At 36.5% G+C, this 24319-nt stretch overlaps 4 protein-coding genes and 1 long non-coding RNA gene across 7 annotated transcripts; 3 read left to right on the plus strand and 2 right to left on the minus strand.

The window, feature by feature from the left end:
• Nucleotides 1–52: 52 nt before the first annotated feature.
• LOC116022026 lies at nucleotides 53–3135 on the minus strand. The gene is made up of 9 exons (XM_031262574.1): nucleotides 3011–3135; nucleotides 2564–2835; nucleotides 2231–2315; nucleotides 2068–2109; nucleotides 1174–1342; nucleotides 1043–1095; nucleotides 744–959; nucleotides 408–454; nucleotides 53–278 (listed from the first exon to the last, which is right to left on the minus strand). The coding sequence occupies exons 2-9, from the start codon at nucleotides 2812–2814 to the stop codon at nucleotides 221–223; spliced, it is 921 nt and encodes a 306-aa protein (XP_031118434.1). The 5' UTR covers nucleotides 2815–2835; nucleotides 3011–3135; the 3' UTR covers nucleotides 53–220.
• Nucleotides 3058–4864, plus strand: LOC116022028. Its single transcript, XR_004099126.1, has 3 exons — nucleotides 3058–3172; nucleotides 4186–4289; nucleotides 4371–4864. It is a non-coding gene; the product is annotated as an uncharacterized LOC116022028 (long non-coding RNA).
• Nucleotides 4865–5041: 177 nt separating this feature from the next.
• On the minus strand, nucleotides 5042–7464 carry LOC116022027 (biotin carboxyl carrier protein of acetyl-CoA carboxylase 2, chloroplastic-like). The gene is made up of 7 exons (XM_031262575.1): nucleotides 7100–7464; nucleotides 6965–6997; nucleotides 6697–6836; nucleotides 6289–6601; nucleotides 5759–5830; nucleotides 5458–5523; nucleotides 5042–5352 (listed from the first exon to the last, which is right to left on the minus strand). The coding sequence occupies exons 1-7, from the start codon at nucleotides 7226–7228 to the stop codon at nucleotides 5329–5331; spliced, it is 777 nt and encodes a 258-aa protein (XP_031118435.1). The 5' UTR covers nucleotides 7229–7464; the 3' UTR covers nucleotides 5042–5328.
• Nucleotides 7465–10396: 2932 nt separating this feature from the next.
• Nucleotides 10397–15763, plus strand: LOC116022328 (diacylglycerol kinase 1). The gene is made up of 8 exons (XM_031262981.1): nucleotides 10397–10586; nucleotides 10900–12244; nucleotides 12622–12988; nucleotides 13786–13862; nucleotides 14448–14567; nucleotides 14762–14926; nucleotides 15058–15195; nucleotides 15360–15763. Exons 2-8 carry the CDS (start codon nucleotides 11054–11056, stop codon nucleotides 15507–15509), a joined length of 2208 nt encoding a protein of 735 aa, XP_031118841.1. The 5' UTR covers nucleotides 10397–10586; nucleotides 10900–11053; the 3' UTR covers nucleotides 15510–15763.
• Nucleotides 15764–17466: 1703 nt separating this feature from the next.
• On the plus strand, nucleotides 17467–21119 carry LOC116022369. 3 transcript variants are annotated; one of them, XM_031263069.1, is made up of 4 exons: nucleotides 17467–17692; nucleotides 18052–18122; nucleotides 18962–19103; nucleotides 19281–21119. In XM_031263069.1, exons 3-4 carry the CDS (start codon nucleotides 18968–18970, stop codon nucleotides 20729–20731), a joined length of 1587 nt encoding a protein of 528 aa, XP_031118929.1. In that variant the 5' UTR covers nucleotides 17467–17692; nucleotides 18052–18122; nucleotides 18962–18967; the 3' UTR covers nucleotides 20732–21119. The 3 variants fall into 3 exon arrangements, with proteins under 3 accessions (XP_031118929.1, XP_031118928.1, XP_031118931.1); XM_031263068.1 differs by having other exon boundaries at nucleotides 17467–18122; XM_031263071.1 differs by lacking the exon at nucleotides 18052–18122.
• Nucleotides 21120–24319: the final 3200 nt, after the last annotated feature.

A 24319-nucleotide genomic window follows, 5' to 3' on the forward strand; every position in this document is an offset into this window, starting at 1 on the left:
CATGGATCAGGATTCATATTGCATTGTGAACCCTGATATAAAAACTTGTACCTTCAGTTAACACATTATGTATTTACAGTCACAAGATAAGATATGAAATAATCGCAAGATGAAGTGTACAAAATTAGTCTTTGTTATAGGTATCAATGTACAAGTACAAGATGAAGTGTACAAAATTAGTCTTTGTTATAGGCATAGCTCCAGCCTCCAGCTTCCATGGTCAAGAAGAGAGAGTAATGTGAACTTCCTCTCCTACTATGGCGAATATTTCATCGATCCTGAAAGAAACAATAGAATGAGGGCAATAGAGTATGGCAGCAAAGCATATTTGATTGAAGATGTTTCATTCTCTTTTTATAGTGAGCATACAAAAAGTTAGCACAAAACTCTGATGAAAACAATGTTACCTCAATCTGTCAATCTTCACTTCTGCAAGCCATGTTGTTAAGTATACCTGCAGATATAACGGTTTCAATTACCAAGTTCCTCCATATATCTAGCATCAGCATGTCACAATGGCCTTGAGGTATCCATGGTAATATGACAATTTCGTGTTTATTAAAACCAAAGGGATCCTATTTCATCTACTCCCGAGGATAGACTGTACTCAAGAACTATGAATGTATCATAAATGTTCGTGGTCTAAGCCCCAATTGGATACTAAGTTATCCTCATCTTTGAAAAAGTTCCATAATATGTCATTAATACAGAACTATATGCAGATTGCAAAGTTAATCCAATACCTGGAGAACATTCCGCTCTTCTTGATGGCCAGATAAATTTGTAGGCATATCTGATTTGTAACTTGCGTCACTTGGAAAGATTAGCTCACTAGCTTCATCGGAGTACAAACCGCATATAATGAGATCATCAAACTCCCCCGGATATAACTCCTCTGACCAAACAATGCTGTTGTTATCTTTGTCACTAATGGAGCACAACTCCATTACAAGTAACCGCTGCATGTTATATCAAATTTTCATGCAAATTGTTTTGAAAAAGGGGAAGTCTCCCATTATTGAGGGCTAGATTGGCAACTGACCTTTAAACTCATTTCAGATTTTAACATTTGAACCAACTCTTCCGCCATTTTCTCTGAAATCATTTGAACAACTGTCAGGAAGCTTTGATCCAGTGCAAACATTATTGTTAGAGCTTCAAAGAAAGGCATACCAAAAGAAGCGATTGCCAAAAATGTGAACACAGGAACTCCGCCACCATCGCCAGTGTCATTCTGGTTATCTTGGTTGCTAGAAAACTGTATAATTGGGCTGCTGCTGGTCCCTCTGAGATAACACCTCATGGATCTAGAAGTGTTGACCATCTGAGTTACAATGCCAACCTGTATAAAGTCGCATATAAATCAAAACACAAATATCCCCACAGTTCAACTTTACATAATTTTGCAGAAAAAGAAATCAAAATAATAGCAATAGTTGATACAGAGAATGCAGATACTATGTAAAAGCTACTAATTCGACTTTTAGAGCACTCCTCCTATTTGATCTGGATATTGACAAATTGAAAATGTTTTTGAAAATGTTTCCAAGGTAAAATTAATTCTAGAGTTTAGACTAAACCAAACTTTTGTACTTGTTTCGGATTTGAATTAATGAAGTATCTCTGTTTGTTTTCAAAAAAAAAAAAAAAGACTAAACCAAACTTTCAGATTAATGAAAATCTGATATCTTTCTTCTTCCTCAGAACAAAATGCTTCCACCTCCACATGTTATAAGGTGAAAGTTTCAACCGCATCCAGGCCAAGAAAATTAGGAATCTCATGAACAAAGAGCATTGCAGATGTTATCAGTCAAGAATTATACAGTGGTGTATATACACACATAAATTAGACACACAAGTTTTTCCAGGACATCCACACAAGAACTCATAAACTACCGATGACGAAAGTAATTTCTATCAGCTAGACTTTGATATATAGGCATTCATTGCATTAGAGAGGAAAAGAAAACCAAGATCAATAGCAGCAGCTCTAACTATACGAAAGACCAAAACTACTTCAAAATTTTGTCCAGAATGTTATCATGTTTGCAATCTTCACATACTTACCATATTTTTGTAGGATGACAAGAGGTTACTTCTATTGGTCACCTAAAGAGGAAGAAAGGGACAAAATAAAGATGAAGTTAGTGGCTTTAAACTCATTGCAAACATCCAAGGTAATGGAATGATATGCTGCTTCATTGTTCCCATTCCAGAATCATTCATTCACCTGCTGCCTGGATAACTTATGGCATGCTTTCTTTCTTATATCTGGCACATCACTCAAAACTCCCAACTCCATTCCATCCATGTACCTGTATAGAAATTGCAGGAAACAAGCAGAGAAACAGATTATACTCAGCACTCCAACCAGATCCAGTTCATATGTATATCGAAATTCATTCATTCATTCAATTTCAGACTCAATGGGGACTCGAGGGTTAGCTTGATGGAGGACAAAAATTGCATTCTAAACTTGATTATGAAGAGGTGAAATTGATGTGCAGTGAACAGGGAGGGGGGAATTTTGGGAAATTTTCATCCCTTTTTCAATCGGTTTTACCTCTGCGAGAGATAAGAGTTCACTAGAGAAGTGGCGTGCGAGCGAGCGGAGGAGGAGGAAGAGAGCCAATCCTTCCAGAGAGAAACCAATTTCAACCACTGGTTTTTGATATTCCGCTGCGCCGCCGGCCTCCACTGCCGCAAAACTTGAGAGGATTGTGGCGTCGACGGCGGCGGTAGTTGTGGCGCCGGAGATTTCGCGGCAGGGCTTTGGAGATTGGGCTCCATGGATGCCAAGGTTTCTGAGTCCATTAACACTCTCCTCTCTCTTCTCTATTAATTACAAATTTCATACGCTTATAGATATCGAGCGGATTGTATCAAATACAATTTTTTGTTATATGAATATTATTAGTAATCAACACTATAGTTTTCAAAAAAAAGTAATCAATACTATAAAAGTAAATAGGATATTTAATAACACTCATTTCTTTCAATAATATTATACCTGTCTACAGTAGTCAGCAGCACGACTTTCTCTTCTTCCCTCTCTCGCTTTTTCCTTTTGAACAGATTCCTTTCCTTTAAATCCCTCAAGCTCGCAACTTTCCTCTCTTCGTTTCCTCTGAACCCCAATTCTTCATATCTACAAGTCCGCACCTTATGCTCGGTACGTACACTTCAAATTCATCTTCTGTCTTGATACATTGTCGCGTTTATTGTCTTTCTGCTTACGAAGAATTTTCACTATTCACAGATGCCCTTTCAGTTTTCCCCTTGTCTTCACTCCCAATGTATTAACCCTTTGTTTCTTTATGCTTCTTCAAGTCTGAAAAAGAACTCCTTTTCATTGAAAACAGTTGTTCCTTAATAATTTTATGTGTCAACTAAAACGGTTTGCTATCAGAAGAACCGTAAAGAAATTGGGGAAGGACCCAAAGACCCAAAATTTGTCTTTGTTTTTGTCTTTGGCCAGTGGATGTTCATTCTGAATGGTTGTGTGTTTTATGCTGCTGGATGAATATAATTAGTGCTGCAATGTTTGTTTATGGTTGTATTAGAGGATTGAAGATTTTGGAGCTTAAGTATTAGATAGTGTTTCTGTTTTTTGAGTGACAAAGGAAACCCGCAGCCACTATGTGACTGTGTGCACGGGTAAATCACGTGGTGTGGCCATTGACCATAGTCTGGAAACTAGCCTAGTTTGCTCATAACTGACATTCTGAAATCAAGAAAGCCAATAGAACACTCTTGTTGGGAGTTGAACTTGTAACTTATGGTTACAAGTCAATAGTCTGACTAACTTGGCTGGATTGTCCTTAGATTTTCTGATGAGTGTGTGTATTACTGGAATATTCAACAATTTGTTAATAGAATACCCATTTACTATTATAATTCTGCTTGGAGTATGAGCTTGTGGTGAGGTACTGAGGTTTCTCTTTCCCTGTTAATATTGTGCTTGTGTTGTGGAGATTGTCATACAAGTTCTTGGAGAAAATTGCAGAAAGTAGTTATAGAGTAATCTTGATTGAGCTGTTTCCTGTGTCATTTGCAACATTGAAGTTGATATCTCTTCTTAACGGTCAATAGAATGAAAGGCTTTATCTGTGACCATCATCTTTAACTGCATTTGAAGTTAACTATTGTTTCTGTCACTCATTTGCTCTGTGTATTGCCAAACAGTTACTTGCATGCAACTTATTGTTGAGTAGCCTTCACTGCCGAGAAGAGGGAAGATGAGTAGGTTGGTGCGGTTGACGTGGATGCGATTGTGTAAACTAATAATGGTACTATACTTTTCCTTAGCAACAGTCTGATGTTTATATTAAATGTATAATCCTAGTGGTGCCTAAAGAATACGTGTACAGATTTCTAGGCCTGTTGGGAAGCCTTTGCGAGATAGAGCAATAGCAGTGGCAAGAAGAGTCTCGATAATAAAAGACAAGGATGCTGGGATTATGAAGGCGTGTTGTCCCGTTTGTTTGGAAGCTTTCCACACCCCGCTGAGTTCTGATCTGAGAATGACGTTGGCTATACACTTGAGTCTGTGGCACGCTGATGACGTCAACTTGATGTGGGAGATGATGCAGAACAAAGGAAAATCAGTCGTCCACATGCCCTCGTTCTTCTTTGGAGTCTGGATGGCTACTGGAGTTGGAGCCCTTACTCTTTTGGCCAAAAATTGGATATCCACTAAAGCTAATAAAAGGTAAAATCTCTTCTTTGGGAACTGTTTTTACTTCAGCTCAAATGTTTTTAGCATCTTGAGTTAACTTTGTAAAATGAAATCTTGAACAAACAATTGAGTTGGTACAAAGTGATGTCTTCAACATTAGTTTTAATGTGTTTTCTTGCTTAACTATTGATTTCCTAGCAAACTGAAATGTATCACTTTAGACAAGCTAGCTCACAAGTGTAGACTCACCCTTATGTGTTCCACATGAGCAAATCTACACTCATGAGCTAGCGTTTATGGTGTAGTTTGGTAGTGCCACAGAGTGTAGATATCGAAACTCGAAAGACAAGGAAGCAAAATGGATAGTAGTATAAGCATATTTTGTGATTGGTTTCCCAAAGGAATAGCACACATACATGAATCTTCACTGTTCATTAAACATATAACTTCAACAGAGGGATAATCATACAAGTAAAAAACAGAAGAGAATAATCCACAATCTTTATATCACTTGATCTGTTCCAAAATTTGTAATACCAAAATAATCAAATACAATTTATAAATACGATGATAGTACAGCTGCACTACTTTGGAACAACTCGTGGTGCGCCTCCCAACTATGATCCTATCAGAAGCATTCACTCTGTTCTTCAGGGCGCAATGACAAACAAGGGCTGCAAGGAGGAATTAGAAGTTATATATATACACAGCGGCACAAATGAACTGAAATAGAGATAGAAGGCATGCAAAACGTGTCTGAAAGAAAGATAGAGACATACTGTGTCCACACTGACAGGCTTGCCATCTTCAGCTACTATCTCGACTATAGTCCCAGATTGATCAGCCTGATAAATTGTGTTTTAAAAAAAATACGATCATTTGCAACCTCTAAGCATTTATCAAAACAATACAATTGACCTATGGTCATGTAGATTATAAGATCTTAACAATACAAATTAACAAGTATTAACGTTACTTTTCAACATATTAATGTTCTGGATTATGGCATTCCACATTTGTCAAGAAAACATAAAATGTGATTGAACCCCACATAAGTGAATCATTGAGCAAGGAACCCACCTCAATTTCATTCATCAGTTTCATTGCCTCAATGATGCAAAGTACTTGCCCTTTTTGGACTTTGTCTCCTACCTGGGAAAACACAAATATAATTGACATGACAATACGAAAATAGAAACTAGAAAGTATAAGGAAAAGTCCGGTAAGAGGGGAGGGGGGAGGGGGGGACCGACTATAGAACCTAGCCAAGACGCAAAGTAACCCTCTGCAGAGGTTGTAATTACTTAATCTGTCTATATTAGCACGGAATCTCTTACGGTTATTATAACTGAAAGTACAATACATAGAACTTTATCTGTCTAATTTAATGCATAGAACTTTATCTATAACCCTCTGCAGAGGTTGTAATTACTTAATCTGTCTAATTTAATGCATAGAACTTTATCTAGCTCTCCATCTTCTGCTTTACTTGGATACTTAATTAAAAGCTACCGAATGGATGAGTAAATAAGCATACACAGTTGCAAACGAGCAACAGAACACAACATGGTCGAATCAAATATAAAATGAAAGCAACCTTAATCATGTACCTTCACAAAAGCCGGTGCCCCTGGGGCAGGGGAGCGGTAAAATGTTCCCGCCATGGGACACTTAAATGGAGGATGAGATGAAGCTGGCTTCGAAGGGGCTGGAAGGGCAGGCACTGCTTTAGCAGGAGCTGGAGCGGGAGCAGCAGCAGGAGGAGGCAGCTGGGGCTGAGCATAGGCCTGCGGGATGGCGGGCTGTTGCATAATAATGGGAGCAGGTGCAACGTTTTGCTGCAACGCTTCCTTCTTCCTTATAACGATTTCACAGCCATTCTGCTTTAGCTGCAACTCAACAATGTCTCTTGAATCCACAAGCCTAATCATATATTTGACAAAAATTAAATTAAATTAAATAAAACAAACCACCAAACAAGCTGAGAAGTATTCATCTGAATATGAAACTGTGCTCACTCAACAAGCTGGGCTGCTTGAGACATGAATGCTGAAATTGAGGAAGCATCTGGGATAGTCTTCTCAGCTTTGGGAATTTCTTCATCAGTCTTTTTCTCTACAACTGGCTTAGAATTCGCCGATTTCTCAATGGCAGCAACCTTAATATTTGAAACAATCGACATTAAAAAATCCCAGCCCTAAAGAAATGTTTTTAACCATAAATCACACAAACATCTACACTCTGGATCAATTGCTTTTAATGAACAAAAAAAGAAGCTCAATTTACCTCACTGATCTGCGCACGCACCTTAAAACCACCCTGGGCGATAAGAATTAAGAAAGAAGATTTAAAAAAAAAAATCAAATCTTTACCACATTTATATTCATATCTCGAATATTCCGAAGAGAAATGGAAGCAAACCTGCAATGCGGGCCCGGATCTCGGCCCAGATCGGAAAGAAACGGAGTTCTGGGGCGGAAGAAGCTGGCGGGTCTGGGCGCCACTCAAGAAAGCGGAGGTTTTGGGAGAAGGGACGGTGAAAGAAGCCATTGAGAGAGGCAAAAAAACACCGAAAAACCCAAATCCAAGAAGTGAGGCAGGAATTGTGGAGGTGCGGAGCGGAGGGATTTGTAGAGGAGAAGCGGCGGTGAAACTGATGAGAAAATGGCAGAGTAATATAGAACGAAGCACCTAACCGAGGTTGAGGAGGCGATACTTACGAAGAAAGGGGACGATGTGTTTTAAGATTGCTGCGTCGTTAGTGTGAAAAAGTAGATGCGACACTTCGTACTGCGTAGGGCTTGCCTCTACAACTCGGATTGACAGGTACTTCCGGTTTGAAGATGGACACTCATTTACTATATTTTTTATTTTCCAAATATAGAACCAAAAATCTTATCATCAACGACTAATTTGAATTTAGTTCGAATTGCAAATGTATGACGACGTGATTAGTAATGGAGGCTTCATTAATGAGTATACATTTAGTTGGTGGTCTCTGATTTGTTGGCCGATAAGATATTTAAAAATGACCTACTAGCTAGGTTGGTTTGGACAACATGACATTTTTTGTTCAAATATAGGTAAGTTATACTTGTGATGGTTTCCAATGATTCAATATGAACAATTGGGTTTATATAGTTAAGGGTGTGCATAATTCGCTGAAAGTCGGTAATTGACAAAATTAGCAAATTTCAATTAATCATTTCTTTAATTGCAATATTTTAGTTCAGTTAACCATTATTGATTTTTAAAAATTTTAATTATTGGTTAATTTGATTCAAAAAAATGTAAATCAACCAAAATTTAAAAATATCGTGTTTGATTAAATCAAAAATATGAAATTCGACTCAATTAACAATTAAATCATTATTTGATTACGTTATTAACTAAATGAACGGCCCTATATGTTTCCACCATGTTTTTCTATGGAAGAGGACCTGTTAGAAGTTCAATCTAGTTTTTTTTTTTTTTTTTTTTAAAGTATTTATGCTATTGTAAGAGCATATTAACGTTTACTAAATTGTATTGCCTTTTTTAAACATTTTAAATCGATTGACTTTCTTAACATTAATACTAGTTTGTAACAAGATCATTCGCATCCATGTTGCTAAGAAGTTTTTTTTTTTTTTTTTTTTAATTTCTTTCATTTTGAATTGTTAATATAATCTAGATCAATGTCTCATATCTAGGGGTGTTAGCGAACAGAGCTTTCGACAAACTACTCGTGTTCGAGCTCGGTAAGCGTTCGTTTATGTTCATTTGTTAAGGTAAACGAACAAAATTTGGAGCTCGGTTAATAAACGAACAGAGTCTGAACAATGATAAGCTCGTTTGCTAAGTGTTCGCGAACAAGCTCGTTTGTGTTCGTTTAGTAGTGTTCGTGAACAAGCTCGTTTGTGTTCGTTTAGTAATGTTCGCGAACAAGATCGTTAAGTGTTTGTTTAATAGTGTTCGTGAACATGATCACAAACATATATATATATTTTGTAGTTGTGTTGTTTCTTTGATAATTGTTCGTGAACGTAGATTATTTATTGTTCACGAACAAATTGTGCTCATGAACATGTGCAGGTGTTTGGTTATTAAGTGTTCACTAACGTGTTCATGAACGTAAATGAATATGTTTGTGAACGTGCTTGTTAATATTAATGAACACGTTCGCGAACGTTAACGAACACTAACAAACGTTTAACAAACGAACACGAACAAGATTTTCAAAAACCTTAACAAACGAACACGAACGCGAACACTCCAAAATCCTTAACAAACGAACACGAACAACCTCCGTTCGTTTATGTTCGGTTCGTTAACAACCCTACTCATATCTCACACATTTTTCACTTTGAAGACCCTTCGCACTTGAATCATCTCATATATATCGGTAACGTTATAATTAATTTGAATCATTAGTTACAACTACTTTTCACCAACAAATTAAAATTTGAAAGGAATTTAAAAATAGTTAGGGTTTAAAATCTTTGAATCTCATCTTAACCTTCTTTAGAAATTTGATTCTTAATCCATATATATAATTAAAAAAATCGGAGATTCCTAAACACACTGAAAATGACATTTGTGACATAATGTTAACGTGCAGTGGGTTTGATTGAGTTTAGAGACCTAAAGTCATTTTTATTACCGACAAGTCTATTTGTAAAGTTTTATTTCCAACACCGTAAACTTTATTAAACTAAAAAAATATGATGTGTTGTACCAGGGGGAATAAAAGAACAAAAAAAAGAAAAAAAAGAAGTGTACTGAGGAAACCATGTCGATCAAAACCGTGTTAACATCGTATGTCCCGCACGTCGTCAATAACTCAATATGGTTGACAAAAGTAAAACCGAACCCCACCATATGGCTCCCGAAATAATTTCCCGTCATGTCGATCAACGCCAAATGCCCATTTCCAGTTCCTTCCCGACGACGAAACGGTACTCTATGGGTCCCGAAATAGGACCTCACTTGCGTAAACCCAATCATTTTATTTGATTTACAAAATTAACCATACTCAGTATTTAAATGCGTGTTATGAGTGAAGCTGACATTGTATTTTTAAGATGAAGTAAATCAGTTTAGGCTATTCATAATTAATCGACTCAAACTGATAAAATCAAATCAAGCCAATTGTTCTCTAATCATCATCTTCAATTTCATATTACGGAGTATAATTGTATTAACATATGGTTGTGAACAAGGGTGGAACCATGATTTGTTGGTAGGGAGAGCAATAAGCTCGTTTGACATTCAACTACCATTTAACTATAATATCTAGACTTTTTACTGTGGTGAGAATTGATGAATCCTACTCCAATAAAGAGCAATTCATAAAAAAAGATCCAAAGCTTCAAATAATAAAAAAAGAAATGGAAAAGTACATGTAGACTTACAACTTGAAGATTGAAGAAAAACATGAGAATCTTATAATGAACTTATCAATTTAGAGTAGTTGATAAGTAGATTTTTAATACAATTAAGATCAATTTTTATTTGAGTTGGTAATATGTTAGATCATTTTCAATGAAATCATAATTAATCTCATAATAGTGAAATATTGAATACTAGAATACTCTTTTCTTATGTTGGGACCCACACGATGACACCCTGTCGCTCCATCTGCCTGCCACGTGCCGTTCTGAGAATCTCCGGACGCTGTGTCCCTCTGTAGAAGCTCATTCAATAAATAGAATCTCAAGAATCTCTGTAATTGATTGAATTTCAGCTTTCAACCAATTTTCATAGATTTTCTATTCCCATTTTAGTGTCTCAATATTCATCAAATAATATATATATATATACGGAGTATATATATTCCTCTCCCCTTTTCGCTCTTCTTTTGTTCCGATTCCGATTTCGCGCCCTCTCTCTGCTAGGGTTCGCTACCGACACACTATCTAGATCCTTCGTGAGCTGCTTTCTCGATACTCTTTCCATTGATTCATGTTTGCATTTAGCATGATCGTGGATGATCACATCAATTAATGATCTCAATCTCATTATTTATTTCTGTTTTTGCTTTTGCTTTTGCTTTTGCTTTTTGTGTGTTTTTCTTGCCTTGGAGTGATATGCTTTTGCTGCGGAATTTCCTTGTTCGTTGTGTTTTCATGATTAATAAGAATGGATTAAAATTTTGTTAGGGGGATGAGGTTATAGTTCTGGTGGAACCTGATCTCCATTCTGTCATTGGCTTAGTGAGATGATTATTGTGTGTTTTGCAGGTAATTTGGGGGTAATTGTCTCCCCCGAGTTCTCCGTCAGCTCGGAGGTTTAGGAGTAGGATGGTGTGTGTAGTAATGAGGCTGCAAAGAATTTTTCAGTTCAGTTGCTGTTGCTTTTGATTACAGAATGTGAAGAGTATAGGAGTCTAGAGAGATGGAAGATTTCCGGGAACCTGATTTTCTGTTTCCGAGTTGGATTGTTAAGAATCACTCAGAAATGGCAGAATCTCGGGTTTTCATTCTGTCTTGTGTGGTTGCGGGGTTAATAGGGATTTTGACTATTTTTTACACTGCTTTTCAATGGAGAAGGAATATAAACTTGGGTTGGATGAAAGCCATTGCTAGGTCGAAGAAACATCCGAAAGCAAGACACAAAGTTCCTGCTGCTCCACACAATTGGGATCTGGATGATGTTTCTCGAGGGAAAAGTCTAAACTGTTTCGTATGCTTAAAGTCTATTTCTCCCTCACAAACGCTTGGTCCTTTGGAGGGTGTTTTTAATAGATGCAGCGTATGTGGTGCAGCAGCTCACCTGAGTTGCTCGTCAGCTGCTCACAAGGATTGCAAGTGTGTTTCTATGGTTGGATTTAAGCATGTGGTGCATCAGTGGGCAGTTCGGTGGACAGAGGTAGCTGATCTACCAGATGAGACTTCTTTCTGCAGCTACTGTGAAGAGCCATGCAGTGGATCTTTCCTTGGTGGATCCCCTATTTGGTGCTGCTTATGGTGTCAGCGTTTGGTTCATGTTGATTGCCATAGTAGTATGTGTAATGAGATAGGCGATATTTGTGACTTGGGCCCTTTCAGAAGGCTTATTCTGTCACCACTTTATGTTAAAGAATTGCGTCGAACTTCTTCTGGTGGATTACTTAGCTCTATTACTCATGGAGCCAATGAGTTTGCATCCTCTGTTCGTGCTACTATTAGAAGCCAAAGCAAAAAATACAAACATGGACATGAGAAACACAGAAATGAGGTTTCTGCAGAAACAGGAAATGCGAATGCTGTTGATGATCCTTCTACTGAAAGCACTGCTGATAGTAGTCAAGCAGTAAATGGCTCCCATATAATGGATGAGAACTGTAACGGTGGTATACATTCAGAGAGCGTTGACAAGGAGCAGGATGGTGATGTTAAGAAGCTAGAAACCAAGGCTAGTTTAAAGAAAAGTTCCTCTATTAATCAAAAGGACGAGGCTCAATCTATAGGGATGAGACAGAAATATGAGGTGACTGAATTGCCTTCTGATGTTAGACCTCTGCTAGTTTTCATTAACAAGAAAAGTGGAGCTCAACGAGGAAGTTCACTTAGGCGACGATTAAACATCCTTCTAAATCCCGTGCAGGTCAGATCAGATCATTTCCTTTATATATGCTGCAGATAATGCAATAGATACGCTCACCAACAGAGGTGTCAATGACATACAAATAGAATTTATTCAATAATATACTGCTGTGACTATACGTCTATACTGCACTTTTATTCTAGTTGATATAAAAAATACCTTCTCACTTTTGGATTTTCCATTGCAGCACATGAATTTGTCTTAAAATTTCTTCTTTGTGAATGATCATTTTGGTGTCCTATGTGAACCATCCATTTTTAATTATCATGAAACATTAATTTATGTGTAGATTGAGTTTCTATCTTTGAGCTGCTTAAGAACTTATCTACCAGTTAATCTGACATTGCCAAACATATTGCACAACTGCTCCTTGTTAGGTATTTGAGTTGAGTTCAGCACAGGGACCCGAAGCTGGCCTCTTTTTGTTCAGAAAGGTACCCCACTTCAGAATACTAGTATGTGGAGGTGATGGTACAGTGGGCTGGGTTTTAAATGCCATAGACAAGCAAAACTTTGTTTCACCCCCACCAGTGGCCATACTTCCTGCTGGGACAGGAAATGATTTGGCTCGAGTTCTTTCTTGGGGTCGTGGTTTGGGCTCAGTTGAGAGAGAAGGAGGCCTTTGCACACTTCTTAATGACATAGAACAAGCTGCAGTCACTGTCCTTGATCGATGGAAAGTCTCTGTTTCATATCAACAAGGAAAGCAGCTTGAACCACCTAAATTCATGAACAATTACCTTGGTATGTTGACTGATTATCTTGACCATGGAAACATGTACGGAGTATAAAATAAGTAGATGCTTTAAGTACATCAATAGCTACAGTTATAAAATGATATAGCGCTTTTATTTGACTAGATAACTAATCTGTGGTAAAGATTATTTTAGGTGACTGGATTCTGTATATAGTAATTAGTGATTAATGATTATTACTTGTGTTCCCATTACTCTTTGACTTCTCAATTACTTTAACAGTTCTCTACTTGAGACAGAACAAATTCCATGTTTATTGCCACTACTCAATATTTTTATGAAATAGAATAATACTGGGAGATGTGTTATAATGTGTGATGATATAAAGGACAAGCGTTCACGTGCACAAACTCAAAAGTTAGGACACATTTGAGATTGTCATATATGGAAAGACACGATCTTAATGTGCTTCTGTTTGACAACCAGAATATAATATTCAAAATTGTCTCATAATAGACCTAAAAGGACCTTTGTTGAATTTGGGAAAGTGAGCTATGCCAAAAAGGAAAAAAGAGGCGGTATAGGAGGTAATGACTAACTTCAATGTTTAAGAAGCATCTGTATTTGCAATATTATTATTATTTGAAAGATGTATTTGCAGTATTATTTAAGTGACCTATTTTTGTCCCTATATTCTTGAGCTCTCTCATTTGATTCTAATTCATAACTTAATATTTTTGGCATTTGGGAATTTTTTGTTGAATTGTATGTTTGCAGCTTGTGTGCTATGTGCATAATAATACAGCTAAGATCTTTGTCTCTGAAGTCTGGGCTATTGCTATGCAGGGGTTGGATGTGATGCGAAAGTTGCATTGGAAATACATAATCTGAGGGAGGAGAACCCAGAAAAGTTCTACAATCAGGTAATTTAATCATTACTTTTCCATTGGAGTGCTTTGGGGTGTGTGTGTGGACCAGGAGGGGAGGTTTTTGGAACTTTTTAGCATATTATCACATTATTATTATTATTATTATTATTATTATTATTATTCTGAATGTAATGCCTAATTTTTAGGATTCAATTCAAGCTTAAAGGATATAGCCTAAAAGCATAAACCTTTTGTGTAAAACTATGCATGAGAAGAGAGAATTTATGTGTTTGAATGAGTATCCATAATCAATCATTATAGATCCTGAGGGTATTCCGTAAAATAATGTGATACAATACTTACCAAAAAGGTAATTTGACACAATAGATTTATATTATTGTTTCTAATGTATTCTTTCTAAGTTGTTAATATTAATTTTGGGCATTTATAGGTAAGTTGGCTGCCTAATGGCTACTGCTTTAAGTCAGCAACATCGGATCCTTATAACATGTCTCCTCTTTCATGTTGTTGTAGTTATTAATTCATGTGCACATTTGTTGGGATCATGTAAATATATAGTTAATACTTATTTCCTTAGGCACACTTTATGGTCTGAAACTTTAATTAATACTATTGCAGTTCATGAACAAAGTTCTTTATGCTAGAGAAGGTGCCAGAAGTATCATGGATAGGACTTTTGCAGATTTTCCTTGGCAAGTCCGAGTGGAAGTGGATGGTGTTGAAATTGAGGTTCCTGAGGTTTGTATAGAACTATGGAAGATGCATCATGCATGTAAAGTTGCTTATGACTAGAGTTACCTGATTTGGTGTTTCTCTACTAATGATAGGCTTAATTAGTTATCAACATTCTTTTTCCAGAGTGTGTATAATTCTTGATCTAATGTTTCCCTTTAATAATTTGAATTCTGTCGTGACATATCTATTGTTATCAGGATGCAGAGGGTGTTCTTGTAGCTAATATTGGCAGTTATATGGGAGGTGTGGACCTGTGGCAGAATGAGGATGAAAGCTACGATAATTTGGATCCTCAATCCATGCATGATAAGATACTAGAAGTTGTCAGCATTTCAGGGACATGGCATCTTGGGAAGCTTCAGGTATTTTTTGGTGTTAGTTCCATGTTTATGAAGTGTGGAGTAATATATTACTGTAGTGATTATTAAATCGGTTATCAATAGCTTTTTGAGCTGAAATGTTGATGACCTTTTATATTTGTTTCACTATAAAGGTAGGGCTATCTAAAGCTAGGAGGCTTGCTCAGGGTCAATCCATCAAAATCCAACTTTTTGCTGCCTTTCCTGTCCAAATAGATGGAGAGCCTTGGTATCAACCACCCTGCACATTGACCATAACACACCATGGACAGGTATCTCACTAGTCACTATTCCCTTCTCCGTCTGCCCACTCTATAATATGACTTGATATTTATTGCTTAATAAAGCATGGTGTAGGCTGCCTCTATTTCCCTGCTGTTCAGATCATGCTTAATTTGAACCAAGCATAATATTAATTTTCTCAATTGCTCTACAGGCCTTCATGCTAAAGAGAGCAGCAGAGGAGCCACTTGGTCACGCTGCTGCCATAATTGCTGATGTACTCGAGAGTGCTGAATCTAGTCAAGTGATTAATGCATCACAGAAGAGAGCACTTCTTCAAGAAATGGCACTTCGACTGTCCTAGATGTTTTCTTATACCACACTTATACTTTTGGGTTTAGATCTTGTGTTAGTTACTGTTGAGTTATAGCTTGCCCAGAAATTTCTTGTGTGCTTTTGTGTCATAATTTGTGTGCACAAAAAATATGTGGGAGAACTTGTCTGTACATGAACTGGACAAGGTTGGTGTGTAAAGGAAAATTTTGTTGCGGTACTACTAAAATGTAAATTTTGTCCCAAAAATCTTATGAAATTGAGTTGAGGTTCTATTAACTTGCACAGTACAATTTGAGGAAGTTTGTCCATCTCTATTTGGACCTTCAAGAATACAAATATATTTTTGTGGTGCTATTCTTATTGCTCTCTGTTACTTCATATAACTGACAGGTCTTTCCACAGCTTGGAAATCTTCACTTGCTCTTCACCATGCTCTTTCTGAACCTGCTCCACAAGCTCCTGATTAGGCATGCTCTCACTTTCTCATTCTTATTACTTGCTTCAATACTAAATTTTGTGTTAGAGATTCCCTTCGGAGCTTTCGCGAAATCTTTATGGATACAGAATAAAGCTTGATATGCAGGGTTTCTGACAGTAGGAGATGGCGAGCCATTAATAGCGCGATTGAGTTGTTTGGTTATGGCTTGGAGTTCATAAGAGTCGTAGAGGCTGCTGCGATGCCGGGGGCTATGTTTCAGGGTCGGGCTGAGAATACTCGCCGGAGCAGTGGCAGTAGTCGCCATTCTTGCCAATGTTTGTTTGAACAAAATAGGAATATGAAGTGAGCGCTTAGGATGAGATGTAACGTTTTTTCCAAAGTTGATTCGCATTGCCAATGCCGTTAACGGGGGAATAAACTAATATGGCTACAACGTGGGACTAACTAATTTGGTTTCAGGATTTTTAGATGTACCATAACATTGATAAATGGCTTTAAAATTATATTTTATTCTTATAAGGCATTACATTATTTGAAATAGTAAGAATGATGGGATTATAAGACAACACAATTAATAACTCAAATAATAAACTCATAAAACTAGGTGTACTTAGTTGTTGAATTTACTAGCAGTGGTCGAGATAATACTCATAATAGACTTGTGGTTGCATCCACTCACCTTGAATTGGATTGAGCAGATTCACCTATGCCTAACTAGTTGGTGAGATAGCTCACCATAAGGACTGTCATTGCGCTATTGATCTGCCGACTACTCATCTCCATCACTAAAGTGTACCATGTCAACTTGTCAAGCTCACTTTGTTACAAGTGATCATAACATTGACGCAAAGTTACCGCAAAAGTCTAGCATGTCAAACCCACTTCCTATAAATAGCATTAAATGACAAGGTTTCCAGAACTACAAGTATGTGATTTATCGTGAAAGACTCATAAGTGAGATTTGTAACAGTTAAAGAGAGAGATGGAGTGGTTTATACCAACCAAAGCAGACTGGAACAGTTTTTGTTAGAGAAGCACTGAAGTGACTGAAGAAATTGGGGATAGACTCTATCCAAGTCGAATCGAATGCTTGGTTGGTTATTCAAGAACTCAAAAAATTTAATTGTGACTCCTCTTTTGATTTAGTCCTTGAGGACACTAGGAAATTAGCTATGAACTTCTGTATTAATTTTATATTTGTTAAACGATCTGCGAACTTGGTGGTCCACTTAATTGCTCGGAAAATCCTGTTCTCTTCTAATTATCAGGAGTGGATTTCCTCTAAAAACAAAAACTCTAAATCCTTTCCTACTATATATTTTAAAGTTTAATCGAATGGAAATCAACGCAAATCTCAATTATGGACCATCCTAAATTTCCTAATCCAAAAATTCTGATTTGACCCACAAATTTACTGCTCCGTATTATAATTTTGGATATATGTGGGTCAACCCGATTTTCACAAATCACAATAGGCTGAAAAGGGCAGTTGGTGTAATTACCTGTAACTAAGGATCCATTTTCGACCAAAATCCCTTTCACGTTAATATTTTAGAACGCGCCGATTTCACATATCGGCTAACCCTAGCTTTACCCTTTTTCTTCGTCAACATCCCAAATTTCCCCCCTTTTTTAACCCGTTTTTTCTCTTTCGATTCGAGATTGATTTCTTCTATCCATCATCGAATTACCATTCCATTTTTTCAATTCTCTTTATTCTCTTTCGATCTATATCTTTCTCGCCTCTGGTCGTTGAGATCTTCGATTTTGAGGTTAGGGTTTCAAATATCATCTTTTTCAACCAGATCTGTTTAATTCGGTGCTCGTTTTTGTATATACCATAAATTTACTGCCTGGGAAGCTGGGGATCTTTCTTTTTTGTTGTTTTTAAGAAGACAAGATTCGATTTTTTTTTCCGGTAAAATTTCTTTTGGGAATTTGGGGATTTTCGTTTCAATCGCTGTATTTTACCAGGAATTCGTCAGATCTATAAAATTAAGTTCGATTGCGTTTTAAAGTTTGTGTTTTTTGATTTTAATTTGTGATTTTCAATTTGGGGATCTAGGGTTAGGTTTTTTTTGTTAATCTATTTTTCCAAGAAAAAAAATTTAGTTTTAATTAATTTTCTTAGGTTAATCCATTGAGATTAGCTCTGATTGAAAGATCTGCTCTTCAATTTGAAGAAGACGCCTCCAATTTGAGGTATCCGATTTTTATTTTATTTTTATTTTTTGATTTCTGATCATTTGGCGTATTAAACTGAATCTTTAATCATCTTCTCTTCCTATTGTTTTTGTAAATTTGGGAAGCATATAGTTCGTTATTCACATATTTCTGAGATAAAGCTAATTACAGTGGCTCATCTGTAAGTAAACTTTCAGTCAAAAAATAAAACTGTTTTATGGACCATTTTTAATTGAAATACTTCACTCTGTTTCAGTTTTCTGGACCCACCTGTCTTCAATCAAGTATTAGTTTGTCTTTTCTGAAGATGAAAAGTAAATGTACTCAAGACATTTATCCCAATGCTTAAAAACTCTAGTCTAGTATGTACTCTAATAAATTTGGAGCATATGCTAACTTCAAATATTCTTTTCCCTTATCTTTTGAGCTTAGTTGGAATCTATCAGAACTAAGAACAAGCCTAGCTACTAATGTACAATTGAGCTTCGTTATGGAATTCTCTGTTGGTAGCATGCACTGTGTAGTCTTAGGCTCTTAGCATAAAGTCAATGAAAGATGTGATGGGAGGTGAATGTCAGCATTGTACTACCATTAGCATATTGATCCTATGAACCACACAACTACTTTGTTCTTAGTCTTTTAGCATTTGAAAGACAGTGAGTTATGTTGCAAGGTTTTTTTATTTTCTTGCACATATGTAAATATTTAAATTAGCCTTTCTGATCCTGTTATTTCAATGTCAAGTTTGAATGTGGTTTTTATTTCTTGCACATATGTAAATATTAAAAACTTGTGCCCTTTAAGCTCCCTGCACTTTGTTCTGTTGCTTAAACCCCTGTTTAAATTTCCCTTTGCAGATAATCATGGTGCAAAAACGGCCATTTGACCAGGAGTTGCAGGAGCTTTCATCCAAGCAACCTAGGCATGTAGAGCCTAGTGATCAGCTAGATTCTTTGGGGGTTTCTCAGGAACCAATAGCTTTGAAGTCTCACTCATCAGGTGAATGAAGGATTCTTTAACTTCTATAAGAAATTCAATCTAATGTTTTGTTGATTGAATAGGTCTAAGCTACTATTCTCTAATGTTCTTTACTTGCTAGAAATGTTGTTAACATGAACAGTTTCTTATTGTATTCTTGTATGATATATACTAAATATGGGTGCTAATATTTGGTAGGTGAAGGTGAGGACACTCCACTGAAAAGCCAATTCACACGTGAGGAGAAATTTGATAGTGCATGTGCTGCTGATGTTCGTAGCTCTGAGAGAGACATAGAGCCAGGCATTCCTGGTTCTGCTTCGAATTCGTCCTGGGCCACTAGCAGCACCAGTGAAGAAGATGTTAAGTCAGAGGGTCCTTATCACATTTTAGTGTCGCCTGAGCATTACAATCTTGACCTTCCATCATTTAGGAATGTTTCTCGCTCAAAACTGATATATTCTTCTCTTATGAGAAGTCCTCCTCGAAAGTTGGTTCCTATTGGTCCTGATTACCAGGCAGATTTACCAGATTTTGTTGGACATGAGAAGAAGAAAACCTGTTATTCAGAGGAAACATGTAAAGCAGATATTACTTCCCAAGCTTTGGAGTCGGATAGCAATGGCCATCTTAATGATGATGATAGACTTGCTGGGACCTCTATCATTCCCATGCCCAAACTGGAATCTGCTGGATACAATGATGAGAGTGTTGGATCTGGGAGTGGAAGTGGTGATTGTCTTTGTGAAGATGCAGGTTCCATTAGATGCACTCGGCAACATGTTTTTGAAGCAAGAGAAAAACTTAAAACAGTACTTGGGGAGGAGACCTTTGTCAAGCTGGGTTTTTATGATATTGGTGAGGTAGTGGCATTAAGGTGGAGTGAAGAAGAACAGGAATTGTTCCATGACATTGTCTTTTCAAACCCCGCATCAGTGGGTAAGAACTTCTGGAACCATCTCAGCGTTGAGTTTCCTTCTCGGACTATGAAGCAAATAGTGAGTTACTACTTCAATGTCTTCATGTTGAGAAGGCGAGCCGAGCAGAATAGGTTTGACCCCTTGAATGTTGATAGTGACAATGATGAATGGCAAGCACCCGAGGAGTCTTCCGGTGATGAAGCTAAAATGACTGACGAAGATGAAGACTCGGTTGTTGAATCACCTGTTTATCTTGATGATTATGGCCGCAATGAGATCTACAGGTATGATGACATCGGGCTCCCTGTCTGGGAAGAATACAAGGATATTAGCAATGAGACAAATAAGGTTGTCAATTATGAATCAGTAGGATGCGCTGATAAGGCATTTGAGAAGTGCAGTTCTGAACCAACAGCAAGGAACGAGGACAGAGATTTTCCAAATGGTTTTGGTGATGAAAATGGCAATTGTACTACTGTTACTCCAAAAGCACCACATGTGAAGTCTGATATTGGTAAAGATTGGTCACGAAGCTTTGTGGGTATGGGCAGTGACAGTGGTCATGATTTTGTGTTGGAGCCCTGTAGTGGCAAGGAATGGGATGTCGGGTTCTTTAGCTGCCCTAAAAGCAAAGTTGACTTGTTGCCCACTTGCACTATGATTGAAGAAGTATTCGGGGACAAGGACTGGAATTACTCGAGTAGAGGAGATGGCCATGGGTCAAGCTAGTTTTTCAATCTTGATTCCTGCAAAGCGAATCGACCTGGAGATTACGTTTTTTGTCTAGGTTAGTTTCCAATTTTTGCCACATCCAAAGTGGTGAAATATGGATTTTGTTTATCCTGGATGTAAGATATGATGTTCTCCAAGATGGGCAATGACATTTTTCAAGTTGTATACTAGCCATCTGTTTTGCTCCTCCTTAAACACCAGGTTGTCTGTTTGCTGTAGGGAGTTGAAGGTGGTAGGATCCCCTCCTAGGTTTTTATATATGTATGTATATACATAAAAGCAATGTGACTCAATTGAGCATTATCGCCAGAAAACATGAAAAAAAGAAAACGAAAAGTTCAAAGAATTTTCAATCTATGTTCTTTTTGTTTCTTCTGTATACTCATCAATTTCTGGTCTCTTTTGCCTAATCTTTAACTTTATGTAACTATGCAATTGATATTTTCAATAAGAATTGAATAAAAAAATGTATGATCTTCCCCCCATCACAAGAATACCCTCACTATCATCTTTGATGAACTAACACATAACATATATTAATATATTATTTCTTTCTAACCAATTCAAACCAACTTGTGCACCAATTTACTAGCCACCACCATCCACATGCCACATACTAAGCATGGGGATCTTTTTGGCTAACTAAAAGGCAAGAGTTTCCATGTGTATGTATAGGAGAGCTCTAGTACATCTTTTAGCTCTCTATGAAGGAAATGATACCCCGGTTGAATAGGGTTTGATTCGAATAAACCCATCCTCAAGATACGGATACATTTTTAAAACTGTTTCTCAATGAGGTCTAAATACATTTTTAATAGAGTTGCTTCTGTGAGTGAGATCCAATCTATTTTCAACATGAATTTTTTTTAGGGTACTAAATTAATAAACTGATCCATCCAATACCCAAAAGACATGGTGAGGAAGGTCCCACACCCATCTGGAATTTTCTTTTTAAAATTTTTTTATAATGATTTTCTTTAGGTATTTTTGGTGACCTTGATTTCATTGACTCTTTTTGAGTATTCCCTAAGCATGGCCGGTGAACACATGCAGCATTATAACTGTATATAAAGTAACACTGCAGCAGGCAGACTTCATGATCAGTCTTTGCATAAAAACAGGGTGGATCTTTTCTACTTTCTTCCCATATATTATGCTAATCAAAAGGGCACATCTACTACTTGGATATGAGGTTGCTTCAGATTTGGTCTTTCCTCCCACAAAAACATCTACACTCTACTACTTTAGAAACTAGACACGATGGGTCGTATGCGAAAAATTACTCAATCTGATCTGTTTAATTAAAAGGGATGACCAAGTGAGCGGAACATGATTCTTCTATCTCGATGGTCACGAGTTTGATTCTTGACAGCACCCTTTCAGTGAAGCACGTTGCACAATGCCTTTTAATGCGACTAAACACGATGTGTATGCGAAAAATTATTTAATCTGTCCAAAAAAGATGACCAAGTGAATAGAACATGATTCTTCTATCTCGATGGTCACGAGTTTGATTCTTGACAGCACCCTTTCGGTGAAACACGTTGCACAATGTCTGTTTAATGTTATTTACTTTTTCGGTGTGGTTTGTGGGGTGCTATAGAGGAGTGAGGATGGAGTCTTCTAATGTAATCTAAATTAATATGGATTCCAGCATGAATAAGGAGCTCCTAACCACCCAGACAAAATAGTAATCACATTGATTACAAATTTGAGGTTCTAATTATAAATAATAAATGAATCTTTACTTATGTTCTAATTCTGCAATCATATATGTTTGCTGTTAGATAGATGCAGCACAAAGTGGTCTAATTATGAGTCACTCAAACTATACAAATTTAGATCATGGGAGTGTGGATGAGATAGCGTGATTTTTTTTCAACTTAATTCAAGATTTTGGATTTAAATTTAACCCTAAAAATGCATCTATCTTAAAACTCATGAGAGAATGTTTTGTCACTAAGATTGGGTTATAGTGTACTACTTTAGCTGAGAAAATCTGTGGTTGAGCAAAAAAAGTATACAAATTTACTCATTCAATAATATTTTTTTTCGTCATGTAGATTTATAATAAAGAGAGAATGGGTTTGTACTGTGATAACAAAAGAGAGAATCATCTTTTATGTGACACAAAAAAAGGACAAAATAAAGAAGCAAGAAAAATGCTATACTTCACCTGGTAATGGACTTAAATAAAGATAGAATAATACTACTCCGTATAGTATCATTATATAAGAGCGATATTTACTTAATGTACACCGTTAGATAATGACTGCGGATTTCTTTTATCACTCAATCACAAGATTTTGGACAGATAAATAACATTGAAAATGAATGCATCATGAGTAGGAATTTTCTTTTATCACTCAATCACAAGATTTTGGACAGATAAATAACATTGAAAATGAATGCACCATGAGTTGGAATTTTGATTGTTGCAGTTTATAACTCAATCAACTAGTTAATCAATATAAAAATAGTTAATAGCTGTGTATTACCAATGTACAAGCGCTTTTAAAATTTTACATTATTATTGAGACATATATTGTAATTTACATATTTTTCACTAAAACTTTAAGATAGGCGAGTGCCCTTCAATTCAGAATTAGGGTGTATTAGAAAATGCTAAACTTTTTGGTCAAATTATTCTAAATGCACGATCAATCATGGGATATGAACTTGATACCAATTGTTTTGTATGACACCTTAGCTTAAAAGAGTGGTTGACCAACTCTCTCACCAAAACACCAACAATTTATCCTCAAACTTTTAGCTTTTGGAATTAATTTAAATGCTAAACTAGTTTAGCTACACTAATCAATATGGTGTGAATTAATTTATTTTTGGTATCATTTTGGGTGACGAGAGAAGCGTACGTAGCCATTAGCCACTACCCAATCGTGTGTACTGGATAATAGCTTGCAAACCACACATAATAGGTAAACTGTACTAGAATAATGCTAAGACTTTATGCAGCGGGCTTAATCGAGAGAATGTTGGTAAGAATTAAACTTGTGACATTTTGGCCAAAATCATTGTCAAGTTTAAAATTCTAAATTTTTATTTGAACTTTGGTCTCACTCTCAGTCGAGTTAACCCACATTATTTTTTCACGAATCATATATATGCAAGAGTGTGAATGTGACATTGACTAGAAAACCATACAATGCAACAACACTTAGTGGAATAATAGCACCATACAAAGTTGGACTTGATAATGCATATGATTTACTGCTTCTTTTTTGATGCATTGGATATACACATTAATCATTATTGGAGTTTGGGTACGTTGAATGTGCGACGGATTAACGTTGTTAACACATCACGTTAGTATAATTAACTTTAAATAAACATCTGTTTAGTGTCTTGTCGCACAGTTTCATCAAAAACATCTTCTTTTTGAAATCTTTATTAATTAATTTATTAGTTAACAATTAGCACTTTCTTAATGACTAAATTAAACTAAATCATGCACAAAGGTAGAGTCATTTTCAGTGACAGTAAAATTGACTAAGTTCCTAGTTATAGGCCAGGCTTGTTCTTTTTTTTTTTTTTTTTTTTTTTTTTTTTTTTTTTTTTTTTTTT

Source organism: Ipomoea triloba, chromosome 6 (assembly GCF_003576645.1).
Source record: "Ipomoea triloba cultivar NCNSP0323 chromosome 6, ASM357664v1".
Classification (NCBI taxonomy): Eukaryota; Viridiplantae; Streptophyta; class Magnoliopsida; order Solanales; family Convolvulaceae; genus Ipomoea; species Ipomoea triloba.

Excerpts from the sequence above, each read along its gene's own strand:
- LOC116022026 (XM_031262574.1), bottom strand. The coding sequence starts at position 2,814 with ATGGACTCAGAAACCTTGGCATCCATGGAGCCCAATCTCCAAAGCCCT. Across the intron at positions 1,343-2,067 it reads TGTCATCCTACAAAAATATG|GTTGGCATTGTAACTCAGAT; the intron begins GTAAGTATGTGA and ends GACTTTATACAG. Across the intron at positions 1,096-1,173 it reads TTTGGCAATCGCTTCTTTTG|AGAAAATGGCGGAAGAGTTG; the intron begins GTATGCCTTTCT and ends AAATGATTTCAG.
- LOC116022369 (XM_031263068.1), top strand. The coding sequence starts at position 18,968 with ATGGTGCAAAAACGGCCATTTGACCAGGAGTTGCAGGAGCTTTCATCC. Across the intron at positions 19,104-19,280 it reads TTTGAAGTCTCACTCATCAG|GTGAAGGTGAGGACACTCCA; the intron begins GTGAATGAAGGA and ends AATATTTGGTAG.
- LOC116022027 (XM_031262575.1), bottom strand. The coding sequence starts at position 7,228 with ATGGCTTCTTTCACCGTCCCTTCTCCCAAAACCTCCGCTTTCTTGAGT. Across the intron at positions 6,837-6,964 it reads TGCGTGCGCAGATCAGTGAG|GTTGCTGCCATTGAGAAATC; the intron begins GTAAATTGAGCT and ends TCAAATATTAAG. Across the intron at positions 5,831-6,288 it reads GGGCACCGGCTTTTGTGAAG|GTAGGAGACAAAGTCCAAAA; the intron begins GTACATGATTAA and ends GTGTTTTCCCAG.
- LOC116022328 (XM_031262981.1), top strand. The coding sequence starts at position 11,054 with ATGGAAGATTTCCGGGAACCTGATTTTCTGTTTCCGAGTTGGATTGTT. Across the intron at positions 12,245-12,621 it reads TCCTTCTAAATCCCGTGCAG|GTATTTGAGTTGAGTTCAGC; the intron begins GTCAGATCAGAT and ends GCTCCTTGTTAG. Across the intron at positions 13,863-14,447 it reads CAGAAAAGTTCTACAATCAG|TTCATGAACAAAGTTCTTTA; the intron begins GTAATTTAATCA and ends ATACTATTGCAG.